Here is a 19,448-nt window from a genome sequence, read left to right on the forward strand (position 1 = left end):
TTAGGGCAAGGTCTGTCTTTTCCTATGTGTTATCTAGCACCTGGCACAATAAACCTGTTTGCTTGGGGCCTCTAAGTGCTACCATAATACAAATAATAACTAGGATCCAGTCCCTAGGGTTAGAGGGGGTGAGAAATCAGTACGTACAGTGCACTGCTGGCTGGAACAGCCTGCGGGCCTGACCCTAGGGAGGGGGGAGGGCTGTGCCTACATATTGGTGCCCCCACAGTAGCCTAAGTGGCTAACACAGGAGTGGAGGCAATAAAATAAATAGGAAAGCACGTGGCAGGGGTAAGAGGAGCAGTAGCAGCCTCCTGGGGAGGGGAATGGGAAGAGGGGTCTAAAAAACCGATGCCTGCACCTAGGGCCCTAGGTGATTTTCTCACTTTCTCCACAAACATATCAGGCTGGCTCTGGTGGGCCGGCAGTGAGAGGATGGTCAAGCACTCGGGGTGGGGGAACAAGTCCATCCAGGGGATGCTGGGCTGGGAGGAAGAGTCCTCCCAGGAGAGGGGAACGGAGAAAGTTTTGGTGGGTCTGGACCCCTACTGAGCCTTAGCATTGGAAGAGAAGATTGTCTAATAGTCAGAGCAGAGGACTGAGACTATGGAGACCTGGGTCTGTTGCTGGCTGGAATAGCGGCAAGTCACCTGGCTTTTCCATGCCCCAGTTCTTAGCACTCTCATGCCTTTAATCCACCTCTGTATCCTTCTGACCCCAGCTTCACCCTGCCTTGGCCGTCTGTTCTTCATTTTGCTGGCTTTGCTCGGTGAAATCCCTTTTGCTGCCACCTGGCTTTCCCCCCGGAGAGCTGGTATTCTGTAACCTAGCCTGTGATCCTTCTGGGAAGGAAGCAGATGCAGCCCTTCGCCATATCCTCCAGCATTTCAAGTGGCTAAAGTGGAAAGCCATTGGGCACCGCAAATCCCTGTTGAGCCATCCCCACTGCAGCTGCGGGCCCCGCCGAGTCCATGCCAGGCTCAGCCCCCGCTTTCCGACCCAGCCCACCCCAGGGTAGCATCCGTCCCCATCTCTGAGCTCCCCTGAAGCCACGAAGCACACCCAGGGGCAGCTGGAGCCATTGCCCTCCCTAGCTCTGCCCCTGCCTATGGTACGCACCGTGCAGAACCTGGGTACCACTGAATGGCGCAGGGCTTCGGGGTCAAAGCAGGATGGTCCCACAAAGCCCGGGAGTGTTGGGAGGTGTCCCCCACTCTCCTTTGCCCCCACCCTCGCATTAGGCACAGTCAAATCATTGCACAATATCTTTATTAAGGATGGTGAGAACGGCCACGGAGCTGCACACCCACCACACAAACACACAACAAACTCTCACACTCGTCTGTATTCCTATGAAAGATCAACATAAATAACCACTGTGGCGTGCAGAGATTTACTGAACTAGCCCATTCTCCTTCGGAGTCTCTCCCCTAGTGTCCTGTCCAGTCAAGGTCTGATCGCTGCTATGGCGTGCGCCAAGCACCGGATGGGAGAACCCGCCCTGAAGCGAGCGGATCCCTCAGCATGACGAGCATCTGCTGAGCACCATGGCGTGCTGGGTGTTCCGCGTGTTGTCAGCATTTCTCTCTGTGCCTGTTTGCTCACTGCACAGACACCCCTGGTTAATAATGCGTAGCCTGTTTGCCTTCTTTCGGTTCCTGTTAGCAACTCACTGCCAGAGCCTTGAAGTGCTGACAGGACTTTTAAAACAGAGATGCTGGAGGTAGCAGCCAGCTTCTCAGTGGCTCCCACCCCAATATTCCCTTCCCACACTTTGTCCTGATGACTGACGGCTTCGCTGCCTGGCCTTCTGTGAGTCATGTCAGAGCTGCCCAAAAAACAGAGCCTAGCTTTACAGGCAGAATGTGAAAGTCTGTGAAGCATGTGGTCTAGCAGACTCAGCCCGCCTCAGTGCCAGGCACACAGTACTCAAGAGAATAATCAGCGGTTCTCTAATTTCATTGCACTGCGGTCCCCTTCTGACAACAAAAATCACCTCACGACCCCAGGAAGGGGGACTGAAGCCTGAGCTCACCTGAGCCTCGCTGCCCCGGGTAGGGGTTTTAAAGCCCAAGCCCGAGGCAAGGAACCTGTAACCTGAGCCCTGCCACCCAGGGCTGAAGTCCTCGGGCTTTGGCCCCAGGCCCCAGCAAGTCTAATGCCAGCCCTGGCAACCCCATTAAAACGGGATCATGACCCACTTTGGGGTCCCAACCCACACTTTGAGAACTGCTATGATAGTTAGATCTGGCCCCTTTTGTGGCTATGGCCTCATCCCCTTGTCTTCTCTGTGTTTCATTTTCCTACCTCCATGGGTGGGGACAATAACATATGGTGTACTGAAAACTGGTAAAATTAAAAGCTATTCCTGGTCCTGCTTGCAGGCTAGAGGGCTCTGTAGGGAAGTGTGTGATCTGGCTCCTTAGCACAGCAGTCAGTCTGCAGAGAGCAGCCTAGAGCAAGGTGGGGTGAGTTATGGTGCATTGCCCTAGGGATCAGCCTGCTTTCTCTCTCTCTGCTTTTAGTTTTTGTGTGCTAAATTTCTGGATATTAAGAAATAAAGTAGCATAACGTTGCAACCTTCCAGCAAGAGTATTTTATATTTTTATCTAATTGCTCTGTGTGTATGCCATGATTATAACATGACACTTACTCATCCAGCTCACAGAGGTGTGGTGATGAAGCTTCATTAGTTAATGTCTGTAAAGCAATTTGGATAATACTTTACATTTCTATAATCCCTTCTGCCTGGTGATCTCAGAGGGTTTTAAAACATTAATGAATGATGCCTCATAGCACTCCACTGAGGCAGGGAAATTATCACTACTTTACAGACGAGGAAGCTGAGGGACAGAGAGATGAAGCGATTGCCCAAGGTCATCACGAAGTTTGTGGTGGAACCAAGAATGTCTCAGAAGTGAGCTGTAGCTCACGAAAGCGTATGCTCAAATAAATTTGTTAGTCTCTAAGGTGCCACAAGTCCTCCTTTTCTTTTTGCAGATACAGACTAACATGGCTGCTACTCTGAAATCAGTTCTTTTGACACCCACCTAGCCACAGGACCATCTTTCCTTTGCAAAAGCAAAACACGATGTAAGTGAGAAGTATGACCATTTTTATTGTGTATGCGTAAGACCATTGTTAGGAAAAGATCTCACTTCTACCCTTAGCATCACCTCAGAATACAAGAAAGGTAAGAGAGATTCAAAGACATGAGTGCTCTTATGCAGTGTGTTATGCAGTGTGGGTACAGCCTGGAAGGTTCAGAATTGTGATTTGATTTGGACAGGAATCCTAAAGTGCATATGGTCACCTGAACCTCTGAATGCTACAAAACCGGGAGGGAAAGTTCCTAAGAACAAGCTGTCTTGTGAGTCATCCTGTCATTTGCTGCTTCTGGTTGGTTCAGAAATTTCAGCTCTTTTGCGGCAGGTGAGAACCTGACACGGGGAGAAAAACTGAATTACAAGGATTAAGGGAGAGGTTGTCAAAAGAGCTCCTCTCTTGAATGGAGTAAGACCCTAATCATGATGGTAAATGATGTAGAAAATGGTGTGTCCATTCAGCACCATGAAACATTACAGCAGAAAATAAATGATCCAAACTCTCCCAGTGTTTTGGGACATATGGAGCTGCAGTTTCAGTTTAGGCTCATTTCAGATACTAGCAGTCACTCATGCTTTAAATGTTAAGGTAGCCCCACCATTCCAAATATCAATCAAGCCTTGTAGCTTAAAATGTCCTGTTCTTTCCCCCCTATGAATTTGTTGCTCATGAAACTAACTCAAGCCAGTCATAAGTGCAAACTGTTGCCGGGCAAACCTCCACCCCCCCAGCTCTACCGGTGTAACTTGCTCTTGACCGAAAAGACCCCACTGTTCCAATGCTAGACCTCTCTCAAACAGGGATTGTGAATCACATGGTGGTTTAGAACACCCCGCCTATTTTCACATGGGGTTTGACCCGGATTTGAACCAGGGTCTCTAGAGGGGAAAGGTGAGTGTATTAGCCCCCAAGTGCATCAGCCAGCCCTGGACAGAATTATCACGTGACTGTTTTCTTTACAGCACCAAACAGTCTTTTTACTAGTTCCCTGCTTGACAGAGGCAGCATTAAGGGAAGACTTGCTAATTAGCAGTTGTCTACACTATCGTGTATTCACTGTGGGAGCTATGAAACAAGCACAGTTTGAACTATCACTAATAATAGCAACAATCGTTATCCAGACCTCCATTCCTTAAGCAACTTTTGTGCTGCAAGATCCCAAAGCCAGGTACAGACTGAGGGCTGGTTTCAGCCCTCTGGGTGTTGGTAGTGCAGTATTCACCTTCTTTCCCACCAGGAGCAGCTGCATCAGTGCAGGGGGAGGTCGCTCTGCATGCCTTTCGGGGGAAGGTTGCTCTGTATGACCCCTGTCAGTGGTGGCTTCCCAGAGGTGTGCTAAATCAGTGCATCTCCTGGGTGTTCAGACCCTGCCCGCTCTCTGTCTGGTTTGCCCATTTTGTAGGTTGTTCTGACTGTCTCTAGGCCATGAGGGGGAGTGGTAGGGCATGTAGCCTCTGCTACTATGCCTCTCCCCACATCTAGGCAAACTTTCTGCCACTGCGGTTCTGCTTTCAAATCATAGAGCAACCAAGGGAATGAATTTGGTCAAGTCTATATAAAGAGAGCAACCATCTGCTACTTAAAAGCAGCCACTTCTGGGGTGAAACTCAGCAGCGCTTGTACATGCAGCAATTGTGGACCCAGTGTTCGCACACAGCAGTGCACATGGGTGTTTTTGTGGCCCCAAAAGGTCCAACATTCAGTGTCATATTTGCTGCAAAAGGCTATAGCCGTGCTAATGGAAGTCACAATTTTGGAAAGCTGAAACGAAAAGGAAAAGAAACAAGAAGCAGCTTGCATGACCTTCACCCTCTCTCCCTAACTGCAAACTCGGCATCAATAAAATGTACGCTCCTGAGATGGAACAGGTCTGCCCGAGGCACACGGCCACACAGAATTGTCCCATACCTGACAGAGAAAAATAGCCTGTATGAAGTTTTTTGTAGGCATGGTAATAACTCATTATGGAGCCCGGGGACGTTTTCCTTGCTCAGCAATACTGCAGCTGGCTTTTGCAAATGGTCACATACAGCAGGGTTTATTCAGGGAGATTTTACTTTTTCTATAATGGGCTTCTGTTGAAAGGGGAACTTGCTAACACAGGTACTTTGTAATAGGATACAGAATACATGGGGAGTGATCCTCAGCTAGCACCATTCGATCTGGCCTTTGCATCTACATCATCAGTTCAAGTCTCCTCATGGGTCTGAATCTGATGGCTTCCTACACTGTCAGGCATCACGTAAGGCTTGAACCAGTCTCTGCCATCTCTGTCTACCACACTGTTTGCCAGAATGGCTACCTTTGTGTTTCTATAACTTAACTTGTTTACAAGGATAGGTTGTTGGCCTATTGCTCAACCCCCCAACCTGGAGGTTCAGAGGACTGCTTTTCATCTGGTGCCTACCCTTTGACCTGGCCCTACCAGGGGTCAAAACTCCCACTGGCATATTTCTCATGGTCATTGCCTTCTCACTGCTTCAAGGGGTTGCGCCCAGAGAAGGCCACTCAGGTCAGAGGCAATCAAAATTGTTCCCACCTTTTAGCCTAGGCGAGATAAGGCCTATCCTATCCTAGGCCTGCTGGTTCCTTTCTTTAGATCTGGATGGTTTTCAGTCTATTGTCTAAATATGACAGACAGGCGCAGATCTAAGGGTGGTCGCCATGCACAAATATCTGAAGGAAGGAAACCCCAACGAAGGAGAAGGCGGTACAAAGAAGGGTGACTAGGAGTGATGGGAAAGAGAGGACCATTTAGGCTGAATAGTGTGATGCCGTCTCCAACACTGAAAATCTATCAACCTGTGGAATAGTCTTCACAAGTAAGATGGTGGAAGCCTCTTTGCTATAGACGTTTAAAACGTGGCTGGGCAAAGCATTAGGTAATATACTGTGAGGAACAACCCTGAGGGGTAGGTTGGTCGGTGGGTCTGTCTGTCTCCATCCAGATACACATAATACAAACACTTAGTGAGAGACAGTCATTCCCCGAAGAGTCTAAATCAGTGGTCTCCAACCTTTTTACGCCCAAGATCACTTTTTGAATTTAAGGGCAACCCAGGATCTACCCCGCCCCTTCCCCAAGGCCCTGCCCCTTCCCCAAAGCCCCACCCCGCTCACTCCATCCCCCCCCCTCCATTGCTCGCTCTCCCCCATGCTCACTCACTTTCACCAGGCTGAGGTAGGGGTTTGGGGTTTGGGAGGGGGAGTGGGCTCTGGGCTGGGGCCGAGGGGTTCGCAATGTGAGAGGGAGCTCTGGGCTGAGCCTGGGGCAGGGGATTGGGGTGCAGGAGGGGGTGAGGGGTGCAAGCTCTGGGAGGGAGTTTGGGTAGAGTAGGGGGCTCCAGGCTGGGGCAGAGTGTTGGGGTGCAGGAGGGGCTATGGGGTGCTGGCTGTGGGAGGGGCATCAGGTCTGGGGCTTGGGGTGCAGAGGGGGTTCGGGGTGCAGGAGGGGGTATGGGATGCTGGCTCCGGGAGGGGGCTCAGGGCTGGGGGTTGGGGTCCAGGAGGAGGTCTGGGGTGCTGGCTCTGGGAGGGGGCTCAGGGCTGGGGGTTGGGGTCCAGGAGGAGGTCTGGGGTGCTGGCTCTGGGAGGGGGCTCAGGGCTGGGGCTTGGGGTGCAGAGTGGGTTCGGGGTGCAGGAGGGGGTATGGGATGCTGGCTCCGGGAGGGGGCTCAGGGTTGGGGGTTGGGGTGCGGCACTTGCCTCTGGTGGCTCCCAGTCCGCAGTGGAGTGTGGCTGCCACTAAGGCAGGTTCCCTGCCTACCCTGGCGCCACAAGGCTCCCGGAAGGGGCCAACGTGCCCCTGCAGCCTCTGGGGCACGTGGCTCCGTGCGCAGCCGCTCTCGACAAGCACCGCCCCCGCAGCTCCCATTGGCCATGGCTCCCCGTTCCCAGCCAATGGGAGCTGCGGGGGCAGTGCTTGCAGGCAGGAGCAGCGCGCAGCCCCACTGCACCGCCGGACATCGCAATCGACTAGGAGATCCTCTAGGATCGATTGCGATCGACCGGTTGGTGACCACTGGTCTAAACAGACAAGACAGACAAAGGGTGGGAGAAAGGAAGTATAGCTCTTTGGGGGAAGGGACCATCTTTTTGTTCTGTGGTTGTACCGTGCCTAGCACAATGGGGCCCTGGCCCATGTCTGGAGCTCCTAGGTGCTACCACAATACAAATAATAGTACTTTATAATTAATAATAATTATGATTATCCCCATTTTACTGATGGGAAACAGACACAGGAAGGCCTCAGGCTAGATTCTGTGCTGCACCTCTCAGGGTACATTGCCCAGGAGGCCCTGCCCAAGAGGAGTGAAGGCAAAGGTGCCCTAATTTATAGCAGGATGCCCTGCAGCCCAGAATAGCTGTACTGCCAAGGACTCCAACCACTCCCCCTCCCTGGCAGGCCTGGACCGTGGCAACATGTGAGACAAAGCCTGAGTGTCCACCTTCCCCGCCTCTCAGTTGCTAACCCACCCTGATCCCTAGCTGATTTCACTGCAAGCCTCAAAAAGCAACCACTCTCTTGCGAAACTGGCCAGTTGTCGAAGGGCTACCTCTCAGTCTGTGCTGGTAAATATGCATGGGCTTGTTTAAATCGTTCATAATCAATATCCACCTTTTACGATTTGCTTTATGGCCTCCTCTCTTAAGTGTCTGCTGTGGCGAAAAATGCTTTATAATGAGATATTAAGCGAGGTGGTTGCATCTGGTAATTATTACGTAAATGGCATTTGAAGAGCAATTATTTGATGGCATCTTAATTTAGGTTGTTGCCCCATAAATATAGTGAGCAGGATCTTGCTGCTCACAAGCCGTTGAAGTGCTGGATGCGAGGAAGAGCTGTGTGGGTGGTACTCATGGAAATTAGGTACCCCATGCGGGCACACTCGATGAGTCAGCCACCGATCGCACCTATGACGCAGCAAAACAGATCTGACGATGGACATTTGCATCCAAGAATCCTGTGGAGGCAGCAGCCCAGTCTGACAGCTCCTGTCTGCCTCATGTCAGGTATTTGAGCACTACGGAGCCGTTTGGGTGTGATGTGGGAGCTCCGTCAGTCTTCCCTTGCAAGAAGGACGTGTGTAATCCGCTTAGTCTGGGCTGTGCTGGCAGTCAAATGCCAGCTACTGATGGGAGTGGCTGGCTCGGTTTAGCAGCTTTGTTCCTCCCACCGGGAGACTGAAACTTGGGAGAAGGGGTCAGGAGAGGAAAGGGGCTGGGTTTACGACTTCAAGGAGCAACAGTCAAGGTGACGATGAAAGGCCTTTAAATTCTGCAGTGAAGAGGCAAGGAGCATTAGCATTCTGGAAACGCAAAGCAGGGGGTGGAGCTTGCACCCAACCCGCTGAATCCCCACCCTCCACTCAGCAAACTTGGGGACGTTCAGATCTGCAGCTAAACTTTGCAACCTGCCTGATTTCCCTGGATATGGAGTCCCTCTACTGAGGACGATGGGAGCTCAGAGCCCTCAGCATCTTGCAAAAGCCTATCATATGTGCATATCAGCACCTCCTAATGTTTATGGCCATCTGTACTGTTTTCCAGAGGTGCTGAGCAAACCCAACACCTGTTGGAAGTCAGTCCCCTTCAGGAATCAGGCCCCGAGCTCTCATGTGTGTCAGCCAGCAACCGCCTGCCTTCTGTTCAGTTTTGTGGGCTCTCGTTCGCTGAGAACTGTAGGTTGCTTCAAAGCCCTGTACTGTGGCATGCTTGCTTTTTCTCACAGCAGCAAGCACCCAAGGGGGGTTGGAACTGCCCAGGCACTGTAGAGGGTTGGAACGAATAGCAACGAACAGGAGTGGGACAACCGAGTCCAGCAGAGTAGCTCATCACTAAGAGGCAGAGGAAGTGGCAGACCTCTTAAGGTTAGCGGGACTAGGCGCCACTGGGGACTATACCTGAATCTGCATCCACACGGGGCTTAGGCAGTCCCTACCTTTCTGAGAACAGAGAGTAACAATGCAGCCACAGGTCTCAAAGCGCTTCCCCAGGGTGGACCAAGTTTCATTATCCCCATTTATAAAATGCAGCTCAGGGTGGTCAAGTGATTTGCCCCAGGTCACCCAGCGGGTCAAATCTGGGAGCAGAACCCTGCTCCCAGGACTTCCAGCCCTGTGCTCCATGCACTGGGAAAAGCACGGTTCTCGCAGGGCCGCTACCGCTGGCACGGGCTGAAAGGGAAAAAAGAGCTGGCGGCGTGTGGGGTTTTGTGGGTGATGCAGTTTCACTCAGGGCACGGCGAGAGCTTTAAAGCCCTTGGACTCGGCCAGTCCCATCACCCGGATGGTCCCTCTGCATTCCATTCGCCTTGTAATTCCTGCTCCAGTCCACGCCCAGAGCTCTGCTCTGCGCTGGCACCTCGCCTTTGGTCAGAAAGGAGCCAAAGCCGATGGCACTCCGCCACACCGTGGCTGACTTGCTGCAGGTGACAAAGATCTGGGCACCCCACTTCCTCCCTATTCCGACTCCATGTTTCCCAATTCCCCCCCATCTTTCCCTTCCTCTCCTCCCTACGCATCACACTTTCCTTCCCAACCCTTTCTCACCCCCCCCCACATCTCTCCTTCCCCTTCTACTCTCCCCCTCCTGCCTCTCTATCACTCCTTCCCTCCCTCCTCCCCGCCCCCCATGTCCAATCTACCAAAACCCTGCCCTGATTCACACCCTGGGTCACCGCACCGACTCCCAGGTAGGACTGAGCCCACTGTGCTTCCTCTCAGTGAGTCTGTGTGGCAGGGCCAAGATGTTTCATTTCTGCCCGTTGGGCCCCTCACTCAGAGACAGGCAGGTGGGATGCCTGGCTTGGCTGTTTGAATAGGGGCTCCCCAGCTAACTCGCTTTGCCTTGCTGCCCAGCCCCGCACAATGCCCTGTGGTTAATTGGACATAGACACATAGTGCCCCCTGCTGGTCAGATGGTGTCTGAGACCTAGGCAGCCTCCCTGGCCAGTTGCACCTCTCATTGAGTGGATCTCAAGTAGGGTGACCAGATGTCCCGATTTTATAGGGACAGTCCCGATTTTTGGGTCTTTTTCTTATATAGGCTTCTATTACCCCCCAACCCCTGTCCCGATTTTTCACATTTGCTGTCTAGTCACCCTAATGTCAAGAGAGCTGCTATTCAAGAGGAGGAGAAAGGAGTCAGAAAGGGGAGGGATGGAGGAAAAAAGATAAGGACAAATATATATTGAAAGTCTTTCCTTTTTGTGGGATTCAAGAGTCTGAAATCAGACCTTTGCCATTCTTTATACTGTAGAAAAATACAGCTATCATAGGACTCTTTGTGTGTGCTTCTAATGGGCACGAGGTCTTTCCTTCTTTCTTTCTTATCTTGTTTTTATCGTATCTATCTTTCTGCCTATCTGGGCTGGCTGCCTGCCTGTGTTTCTTGTGTCATACATGCAATCTGCCTGCCTGCCTGCCTATCACACTTCACCCTGATATCTCCTCTCTGGCAGGTCACATTGTGCTGCCTGGTGTTTTATGAAGGGTAGACAGAGAAAAACCCAAGGGAGATAACTGTCCTGAATGTGCAGGGGAGACCTTTGGAGACAACAGTGGAGTTTGGACTCTGTGACCCATACAGTCCTTGGCCTCTTCGCTGACCCCGCCAACCAGGGGACCAATTAGGGATTGCTGCAGTGGGGGTTTGTAGTGGATTTGAATTGGACCAAGACCTAACAATCTCATTTCACACAGACCACTCAACAGACACCAGACTAACTTTCTGGTCCCTTCTGGCCCAGGGTGCATTCAGACCAGCAACCCACATTCTGGAATCTGCAGTCCCTCACCATCCCCCCACATCAGCCTGGAAGGGATTCTGCTGCACAATCCCAGTGGCAGAAGAAATTATTCAAGCTTTAGACAGAGCTTGGGTCCAATTCTCAGCACTTCTGCATTTCTGTAGAGACGTTCAGCATAGTTCCTTGTCAATATTAACTTGTAGAAGGCAAATATTGTTACATGTATTTTACTCAGCAGTAAACAGACATATGGAAGGATTAAAGGCCCAATCCTGGACCAGTGAAATCAATAGGAGCTCGGGCATCAAATTTCAGGGGGAGACGGATCAGGCTCTAAGGCTAGAATTTTCACAAGAGCTCAGCACACTGGAAATAATTAGGTGCTGCTAAGGTCTTTTGAAAATCTGGGGAAAAGTTGCACAGTGTAAACTGTGGACGCTAGACACTTTTGAAAATCTGGCCCTTACTTAGGTGCCCAGATGGAAGATGAGGTCTTATGAAAATCTGCCTTCAATTGTGGGTGCTGAGCACTTGAAAATCTGGCCCTGAGCTCTTTTGAAAATTTGTCTCCACACGACTTGCGCCACCTAGAGTAGTAAGTCTGTAGTAGACCTAAAACTGGGAGCAGAAACCAGGAGTCCTTCCTAGTGCCCCGTCCACTGTTCTGATCACTGGAAAGCACTTCCTATAATTATTTTGTGTATAATCCCCGTTCTGATCCACAGAAGCTGTCACTCGCCGACCCCTCCCTAGCCTTCTTCACATCAGAGCCCTCGTCAGGAAGAGAGAGGCGTGTGGCTTCGTTAGTCAGGTAATATAGACAGTCATCCCCGTTATTTCAGAAATACATTTTTAATGGCAGATTTTTGAAAAACCTGCTTCTCTATCTTTGCTGCTATTGGTCACAACAGCCCGTGATAATGTCCGCCTTCGAATGGAGACCTGGAAGGGTTCTTGTTAGAGCCCTTGGGCAAGGGACAAAGCCGTTCCAACTCCACCTGCACACATAATCTGTTGCATATACTGCAGTTTGGAACAGTAATTGTGCCAAATCAATAGAACTGCAACCCTAAGTGGGGCAGGATGGCGCAAGGGAATGGTAATGTGCTATGAAACCCTTCCTGGATAGCTTAGAAGCTCAGCTTCAGCCTAGGTGGGTAGTGACTGGAGGTGGTTGACGTTTTTCACACAAAAGGATTTTTTTGTTGGAAAATGGCCTGTTTGGGGAAATGGTCTTGAAATGTTCTGTTTTTCCAGAATTTTTTCATTATATTGTTTTTTGACGTTTTTATCAGAATTTTTTGCACTCGATGTGATTTTCAGGAAAGGATTTTGGTATTTGAGCACTAAGGAGTCATTCAGGTGTGATATGGGAGTTCTGTCCTTGTTCCCTTGCAAGGAGGATGTGTGTAAAATAGTTTAAAATGTTCACCGAATATGTTGCGAAAATGGATCTGTTTTGAACAGAAATAGAAGCAACCTTGGCGTTTGGAAAGCGTTAGCAAAATTGTTTTCCTGTTTTTTGACCAGTTCTAATCAGGACTGAAAGTTATGGATGTCTGATGAGTAGTTGGTGGCCTGCATGGGTTTGATAATCTTAGATCACTTCCATATGGACAGGGGTCTAGGTTACAAAATCATCCTCCGAAACAGGAGCAGTTAGCTGTCTCAGCAGTGAAGCCAAATGAACGTCTGACTAGATAAATCATATACGCCTGCAACATTTTGAGGATCTCGATCTACAGCCCTGATCCAATAGCTCCAAAAATACAGGTCTCTATGCACTGAGTTGAAAGATTATACCCTTAGCTGGTAGCAGTAACAGTTCCTTTGTTCTCTCTATAGACCAGCTGCTAGAGAAAAACACTTAACAATCACAAAGCTGGTGTATTACACTCCAACCCCTAAAATTAGCCCCTCCAGGTTACGGCTGAATCCTGTTGTCAGGCAGTGTGTGGATGCTTGAAGTGTTCCTTCCTACATCAGCCTTGTTGTTCTCGGCCCATCTGTCAAATCCCAAACCACATGAAAAAGCTTTTGATCTTACCTTGCTGGTGAGTTTCCAGTTCCTTTGTCTCAAGGTCATGGGTCAGATCTAGAAGACAAATCAAACAGCCATCAAAAGAAAATGTATCATTCTGGCAAACTCTGCTCTTCGCATTTACTCATCATCATGTTTAATGCTTTAAAAAGTGGATTGCTGGATGGCTTGTAATTTATAATGGCTCTTGATGGTGTCTCTTAGACTGAGCCCAAACCGTCATGACAAATGTTTCTGTCTCAGAGAATTCAGTGACATGCTGATGTGGAAATAGATATTTCTTGCTAGATGGAGAGTATTAGTATATTATCAAGCAGCCATGTAGCTCTTACGTTCTGAATGACAAGTCTCCCCCATGTGTAACCAACATAATAATTACAGATGCTGCCCCATCAGCTGCAGTGATGGAGCAACCTGTAATTGTTTAGCGTGGCAATGCCTCTTTTTAAAAACGGAGTCGCTGGAGCATTCAGTTGAACCATTTTAGGTGCTTATTTAAGCCAGGACAAAGAGCAGAGCAAGTGAAGTGAAAACAGAGCAGAATGTAAACTGCCTACTGAAGTATCTCATAATTTACTCTGACTGACTCTTTCTGTCTGTCTGCCTCTTGCTCTGCATATTCTGAAAGCAGAGCACTCTTGTCTCCTGTACTAGAGACTGTAATAAGGATGTTGTCGGCACTCTTCTGGCATTGTCCAGCTTTTAAATCCTGTCACCCAAGGTAGCTTGGATAGTATATGTGACATCTACTAGAGAATTAAGCATCCAAGTTCTCAGCCACTGGGCTTCCATTCTGATGATGAAATGCTTGTAAGTGAATATCCGTATGTAATGGTCACCATCATGGGCTGTCACCACAGTGGGGTTGCACATGAGACCCCCAGCGCTAAACGTGTAACCCTCTACTAGTTGAGATTAAGGAAATGCCCTGATCCTCAAAGGTATTTAGGCACCTAACTCCTTTAGCTGGTAGTTGTACTAGACTCATACCTGCTATGGATCATCCATGGGAATGGTGTGTGAAATACAAAATGAGCAGCGGATTACACTTGCTTGGGCTGTGCTGGCTGAGTTCTGAACTGGTCTCTGAAATGCAGAGAGCTCTCCTGCTTGTGTAGTTGAATTAAACTGTCTTCACAAAGCAGCTACTAACCAGTTTGCTTCTGGACTCTTACCCTTTGCTCTAAAAACAACATACATATCCTTGACCCATGCTCCTGTCTTATCTTTCATATCATAAAGATATATAAATATAATGAACGTACAACATGCTTTTTAGGTTTACGTTACTGAAATCCCATGATTGAAAAGAGGAAAGATATTTTGCAGTCACGAAAGGTTGCTAGCAGAGATGAATTAGGCCACTCAGGGCTGCACGCTACAGACATTATGATAATGATCTAACAGTTATCTATGGAGCTGAGCCCTGATCCTGCTTACATCTATGCTGAGGGGAGCAGGCGCAGGCCCATTATGTGAGGCTGATATATAACAGTAAACTCAAAAGATGAATAAAAGCCTCTGAGAGTTTGTTTCACTGCATTTTTAAATGACTTGGCACCTGGACCTTTTATATTAAATCCATTCCTTTCTGCTGATGAATAATGGGGCATACCGGCAATCGAAAGAGGATAGTGTGTGAGCACAGGGGTGATGTGTAAATTTGAGTGCAATGAAGGGGGGTCAGTCTGTGGGGAGAGAATGCGGCAGCAGCTGGGTTCAAACCCTTTGGTTTACAATAGTTTCAGAGGTAGAAGCAGAGTCTGATACAGAGGAAGCTGGCTAGGAAGCTGGGACCCGATTCAGTTTCTCTTTTTAGCAGATCAAGGTGAAATGCTGCTCGCTATAAAGCTGTTGGGAATTTTGGCGTTGCCTCCTTTGGGACCAGACTTTGGCTCTTCATTTACAAGGGAAGTGATGAATTCGAGTTGCTTTTCCTTTCTCCGATGGGAAAAGGGAGACAGAAGCTTTCAATCCTGGTCAGCTGACCTTTTGCAGCGGGCTGTGTTTTCCCAAGCCTGGGAGCACTCAGACCTGCTGCTGGGGCTGGTAGGCCGAACTCTACTACCATGTTAGGGCCCAGCCCTGCAAACGGCTGAGCGCATCCGGAAAGGTGCTGAGGGAACTCAACCCCTTTTGCGGTTAGTCGGAGATGAGGATGCTCAGCAAATTGCTGGAGGGACTCTGCAGCTGGCAGGATCAGGCCATGCCATTGTCAGGCATACTAGAGTGAATCTATTGACTGGGCAGCATCCAGCCTGCGGGACAGGAGTTTCACCGAGCTTTGTGCTTATCATCGCTTGTCATTTGCAGGGGAGAGGAGGCCTGATTCACCTGTCGTTTATACCCATTTTACACTAGTGTAGTGCCAGTACCTTCTAAAGAGCTTCTCCTGATTTATCCTGGAGGCAAGGTTATGTCTACACTGCAATCTGAGGTGTGATTGCAGCTTGGGTAGACATGCCCGTGCTAGCATTGCTAAAAATAGCCATGTAGACACAGCAGTGCAGGCCTCAGCAATGCAAGCAGGTATCCAGGGTTGCAGGCATGCTTGTACAGACTGCGCCGAAGCCCATGCCGCCGCATCTACCCTGCTGTTTTTAGCAATGCTGGCGCTGATATGTCTGCCTGCGCTCCAGACATGCCCGGGAATGCAGCATAGACACAGCCGACGTGGGTATGTCTACACTGCACCTGGGAATGAGCATCCCAGCCAGGGGAAAGACTTTGCTTTAACACTGCAACTCGGGCTGCAGCACGGGGCCTCAAGCCCTTCCCGCCCGCCCCCTGAGGCTTCAGAGCCCGAGCTGCAGCCTGAGCAGCAATGTCTGCACAGCGATTTTTAACACACTAGTGTGAGCTGGGCTAACACAAGCCTGTCGGCCCAGGCTGAGCAGTTCATTCCCAATGAGAAGAGAATTAGGCCCAAAGAACCTTATTCCTGCCCTTACCTCGGCTCCCGGTTCACCAAGCCACCATCCTCTCGTCATAGAAATGTCTCATAGAGACTCATTTCTTCCCTGACACCCGCAAAAGGGAGTTTGCAATAATATATTAAAACAAATTCTTAGTAACGTCTGCCTCAGGGCTTCCCAAAGTGTCCTGTCTTGTAGCAACTGGAAGCTCTTTGGGGCAGGCTCTATATTGATTTCGTGTTGGCACAGCGAGCTTCCTTTTTTTAAAATTTTCTCTTTGGGACCAATGGATAAAAGGAATTAGAGAGATATTCATCCTATTGAGCAGAAGGATGCTCTCTGTGTTTGGGACTCAGGAGAGCTGGTTTCAATACGTAACTCTGCCACAGACTTCCAGCACGACCTTGAGCCAGTCATTTAATCTTTCTGGCCCAGATCCTCAAAGGTATTTAGGCTCCTGACTGCCATGGAGGATCTGGGTCTGTGATGGGGTGATTGCCCTACAGAGAACTAGAAGGGGTTAAGGTGGCCAGCAGACCAATTAACTCCACAGGCTTCACCTGGAGGAAGAGCCATGGAGCAGGGAACTAATTAGAAGCAGGTTCAGCTGTGCAGCCACAGGAGGGGTCTGTAAAGAACCAAGCAGCTGGTAATAGATGGAGACTGCGCAGAAAGGCAGACTGTAATAGTTCCTGGGAAGAGGGTTTTGGTGCTGATACACCCAGAAAGAGAGAAGGGGAACCATGTGTGGTGAGAAGCAGTCCCTGGAAGGAGCAGTGAGGGCTGAGAGAGGAAAGCACAGAACTGCTGAGTTGGAGGTCCCTGGACTGGAACCCAGAGTCAGGCTGGGCCTGGGTTCCCTACCAGCTGCAGAGGGAGCGCTGCCATGGGGCAGCGAGAGGGACTTTGCTACCTTGGAAGGGGGAACACTGAGTGGCCTGGCTCCAGGGCTGAGTCACGAAGCCCATGCTGCAGTTTCTGGAGCGAGAGACGGGCTGCAGACCAGAGGGAGAGACTGAGCAATAGCGTGTGAACCCTGGAAGCGGGTGTTGACCTCAAGAGCTAATCCCCAGAGCGAGCAGGAGGAGGCACCAGAGCAGTGGTGAGTGGTGCTGCGTGCGACGGCCTCATTTCCCAGTCTGCAATAGGGGGATAATCCTAATTCCTTTTGCCTACCCGTAGGGTTTGTCAACCATGGAAGTTACAGCAGCAGAAATTACCCCGTACTCTAGACAGATTTAATGCTAATCTAAAAGGGGTTTATAGCTTGTTCTAGTGCAGGTAGCAAAATAAGACAAACCAGTGTAAGGCACCCGTAACAGGGCAGCCTGCCCCTTTCAGCTCCAGTTAGTTCTGCCCCGCTACCCTGTAGCGAGGTGCAGCAGGGCCAGATTTAGGGGCAGGTGACCCGGGTGCGGGGCTTAGGGGGCGCCGGGCTTGGGGTGCTGTGTTTGTTGTTAGGGACAAAAGGGTCCATAGAACGTCTGAGGTAACGTGTTCCAGGTATTCTGTATGTGGATTCCTTTTTCGCTGACCTCCTAGAATGTTCTGGACCTTTGTAGAATCTCCTGAGGTATGTCAAAGTTTGACAAATTGGGGGGGGGGGGGGCGGGCACCAAAGATGCTCCTTGCCTGGGGTACCATTTGGTCTAGGGCTGGCCCTGGGTGCAGGGGCTGGGATTTCTACAAAGAAAGTCCCAGCATTTGAGGGTTAACTGGGAGACAAGTGGACAGGCTGCTCCTGTGGAGAGGGAGGGGCAGAAGTCTAGGTGAGGGTCGGGGGCTGCTGAGGACTGTGGCCACCCAGATGCCTTTGTAGAAGATTGGGGCCTGGACTGGAGGGTGGTGTGGCTCAGAGCCTGGATACCTGTGGTGGGCGTTGAGACAGGCTGACAAGAAAAGATGCTGGACTGAAGATCCTCTGTTTTGTGGGTCTGTTAGGCTTGGCTGGAGTAGCCAAAGATAGTTATGGGGAAACTGAGGTGGCGTGCTGCAACGCGAGGCCTGGCTGTGAGGGGATGCTCAGAGATGGTAAGTGTTGGAACAGGACCTTTTATATTAGTATCAATGTGTCTGTGCTACGGGTTGTATTGGTATAACTATAGTGGTAAAAATAACCCCCCCTCCTCCCCAACTGACTTATACTAGTATAACTCTTCTAGTATAGTATCAGAGGGGTAGGTGTGTTAGTCTGTATCCACAAAAACAACGAGGAGTCTGGTGGCGCCTTAAAGATGAACAGATTTATTTGGGCATAAGCTTTTGTGGGGGGAAAAAAACCCATATCCAAATAAATCTTAGTCTTTAAGCTGCCACCAGACTCCTCATTGTTCTTCTAGTATAGTCTCTAGTCTGTCTCGCCTACCTTGATCATAAAAGCTTTTTGGGCAAGCACTGCCTATGTACAATGGGGCTCCAATCTCTCTAGGGGCTACTGTACTATAAATACTCATTGCTGTATTAACAATACCGTGAATAACGCAAACATCGATGCGGGCAAACGTCAACAATGTTGAAGATAATATTGGGGTTGTGTTTTTAATGATCATGCAAGCCTAAGCGTTCGCTGTTAAAATGAAGTGCGGCCACAGATTAGAAAGTGTGCGTGAACAAACGAAGCCCAAACAATTTGGCTTGGAGACTTTTAGAGCCTGCCAAATAGTTAGATATCCTGTAACAATGAGAAGATGCTGATCATGACTCCTTTGGAGATGAAGGGGACAGAGGCTGCGTCACAGCTTGTCCACGTGGCGCGTTAGTGTGCGCTAGCTGGGGGTGTAGATTCTAGTCTGCGCTCCCGTGTCGTGCACTAACTGGCCCGTGTGGACCCTGTTGGTGTTCGCTGAAAGTTCCCTAGTGCGTGTTAATGTCGCCCTGTTTGAAATGGGGGGGTGCTCTGAGTGTGCAATAGGGAACTAGTGTGCACATCCGCAGGGTCCACGTGGGCCACCTAGTGTTCACCAGCATGTCGTGCACGAATGCATCATGTAGATGCGCCCTTACTCTAATGGGAAAGACCAACTGTACTTTCTCCTTAACCATGAAAACCAACAAGACTTATTATTTTATGCAAAACTGCTGTGATTATGTCAGTCACCCCCAGAAATATGTCATTATTGTTCCACGGGGAGAGTTTTATTCCTGGCTTGCTTTATCAGGCTGTTCCTTGTTCTCCCACACAGACAGCTATATCACCAGCTGGATTAACCGTTTGTTAATATTTTGTAGATGAGACCCATAGGATTTTGCTTTAAGTTACACCAGTGCAAATCCAGAAACACAACACTTAAATCAACAGGATTACACCAATGCAGAGAGCAGAATCTGACTGTCTCTCTCTGTCAGCATTTCTAAACCTTCCCCCCCCCCCCCCCCGACAAAGAATAGTGTCTAAGCAGTGCAACGTGGTTAAGAATGACGAGTTCTTTCTACAGCAGGACTAGCACTTTTGTCCTTTCTTTGTTCTAGCCATTGGCTGTTGTCTGCCAGCAGCGTGCTGTCTCTCTCACTGTTACTTAGGGAACACCTTTACAAAACAATCCTACAGCATTCCTGGGCGTCCCAGATTAGACCACAGGCTTTTCCAAGTGGGAGCTTTTAATGTGCCCTCACAATGGGGCCCTGATTTTGGCTGGGA

General features: G+C 49.7%; 2 protein-coding genes across 2 annotated transcripts in view; one reads left to right on the forward strand and one right to left on the reverse strand.

The window, feature by feature from the left end:
- Positions 1-19,448, reverse strand: part of CCDC92B (coiled-coil domain containing 92B) — a 57,106-nt gene that overhangs the window by 14,519 nt on the left and 23,139 nt on the right. Inside the window, exon 3 of the mRNA XM_037880599.2 lies at positions 12,903-12,950. Coding sequence (XP_037736527.1) covers positions 12,903-12,950 — 48 coding nt within the window. The remainder of the gene's footprint in view (positions 1-12,902; positions 12,951-19,448) is intronic.
- Positions 16,521-19,448, forward strand: part of RAP1GAP2 (RAP1 GTPase activating protein 2) — a 293,053-nt gene continuing 290,125 nt past the window's right edge. Inside the window, exon 1 of the mRNA XM_043531454.1 lies at positions 16,521-16,913. The gene's annotated coding sequence lies outside the window, so the exon portion shown is untranslated. The remainder of the gene's footprint in view (positions 16,914-19,448) is intronic.

This window comes from Chelonia mydas, chromosome 17 (assembly GCF_015237465.2).
Source record: "Chelonia mydas isolate rCheMyd1 chromosome 17, rCheMyd1.pri.v2, whole genome shotgun sequence".
NCBI classification, from domain to species: domain Eukaryota; kingdom Metazoa; phylum Chordata; order Testudines; family Cheloniidae; genus Chelonia; species Chelonia mydas.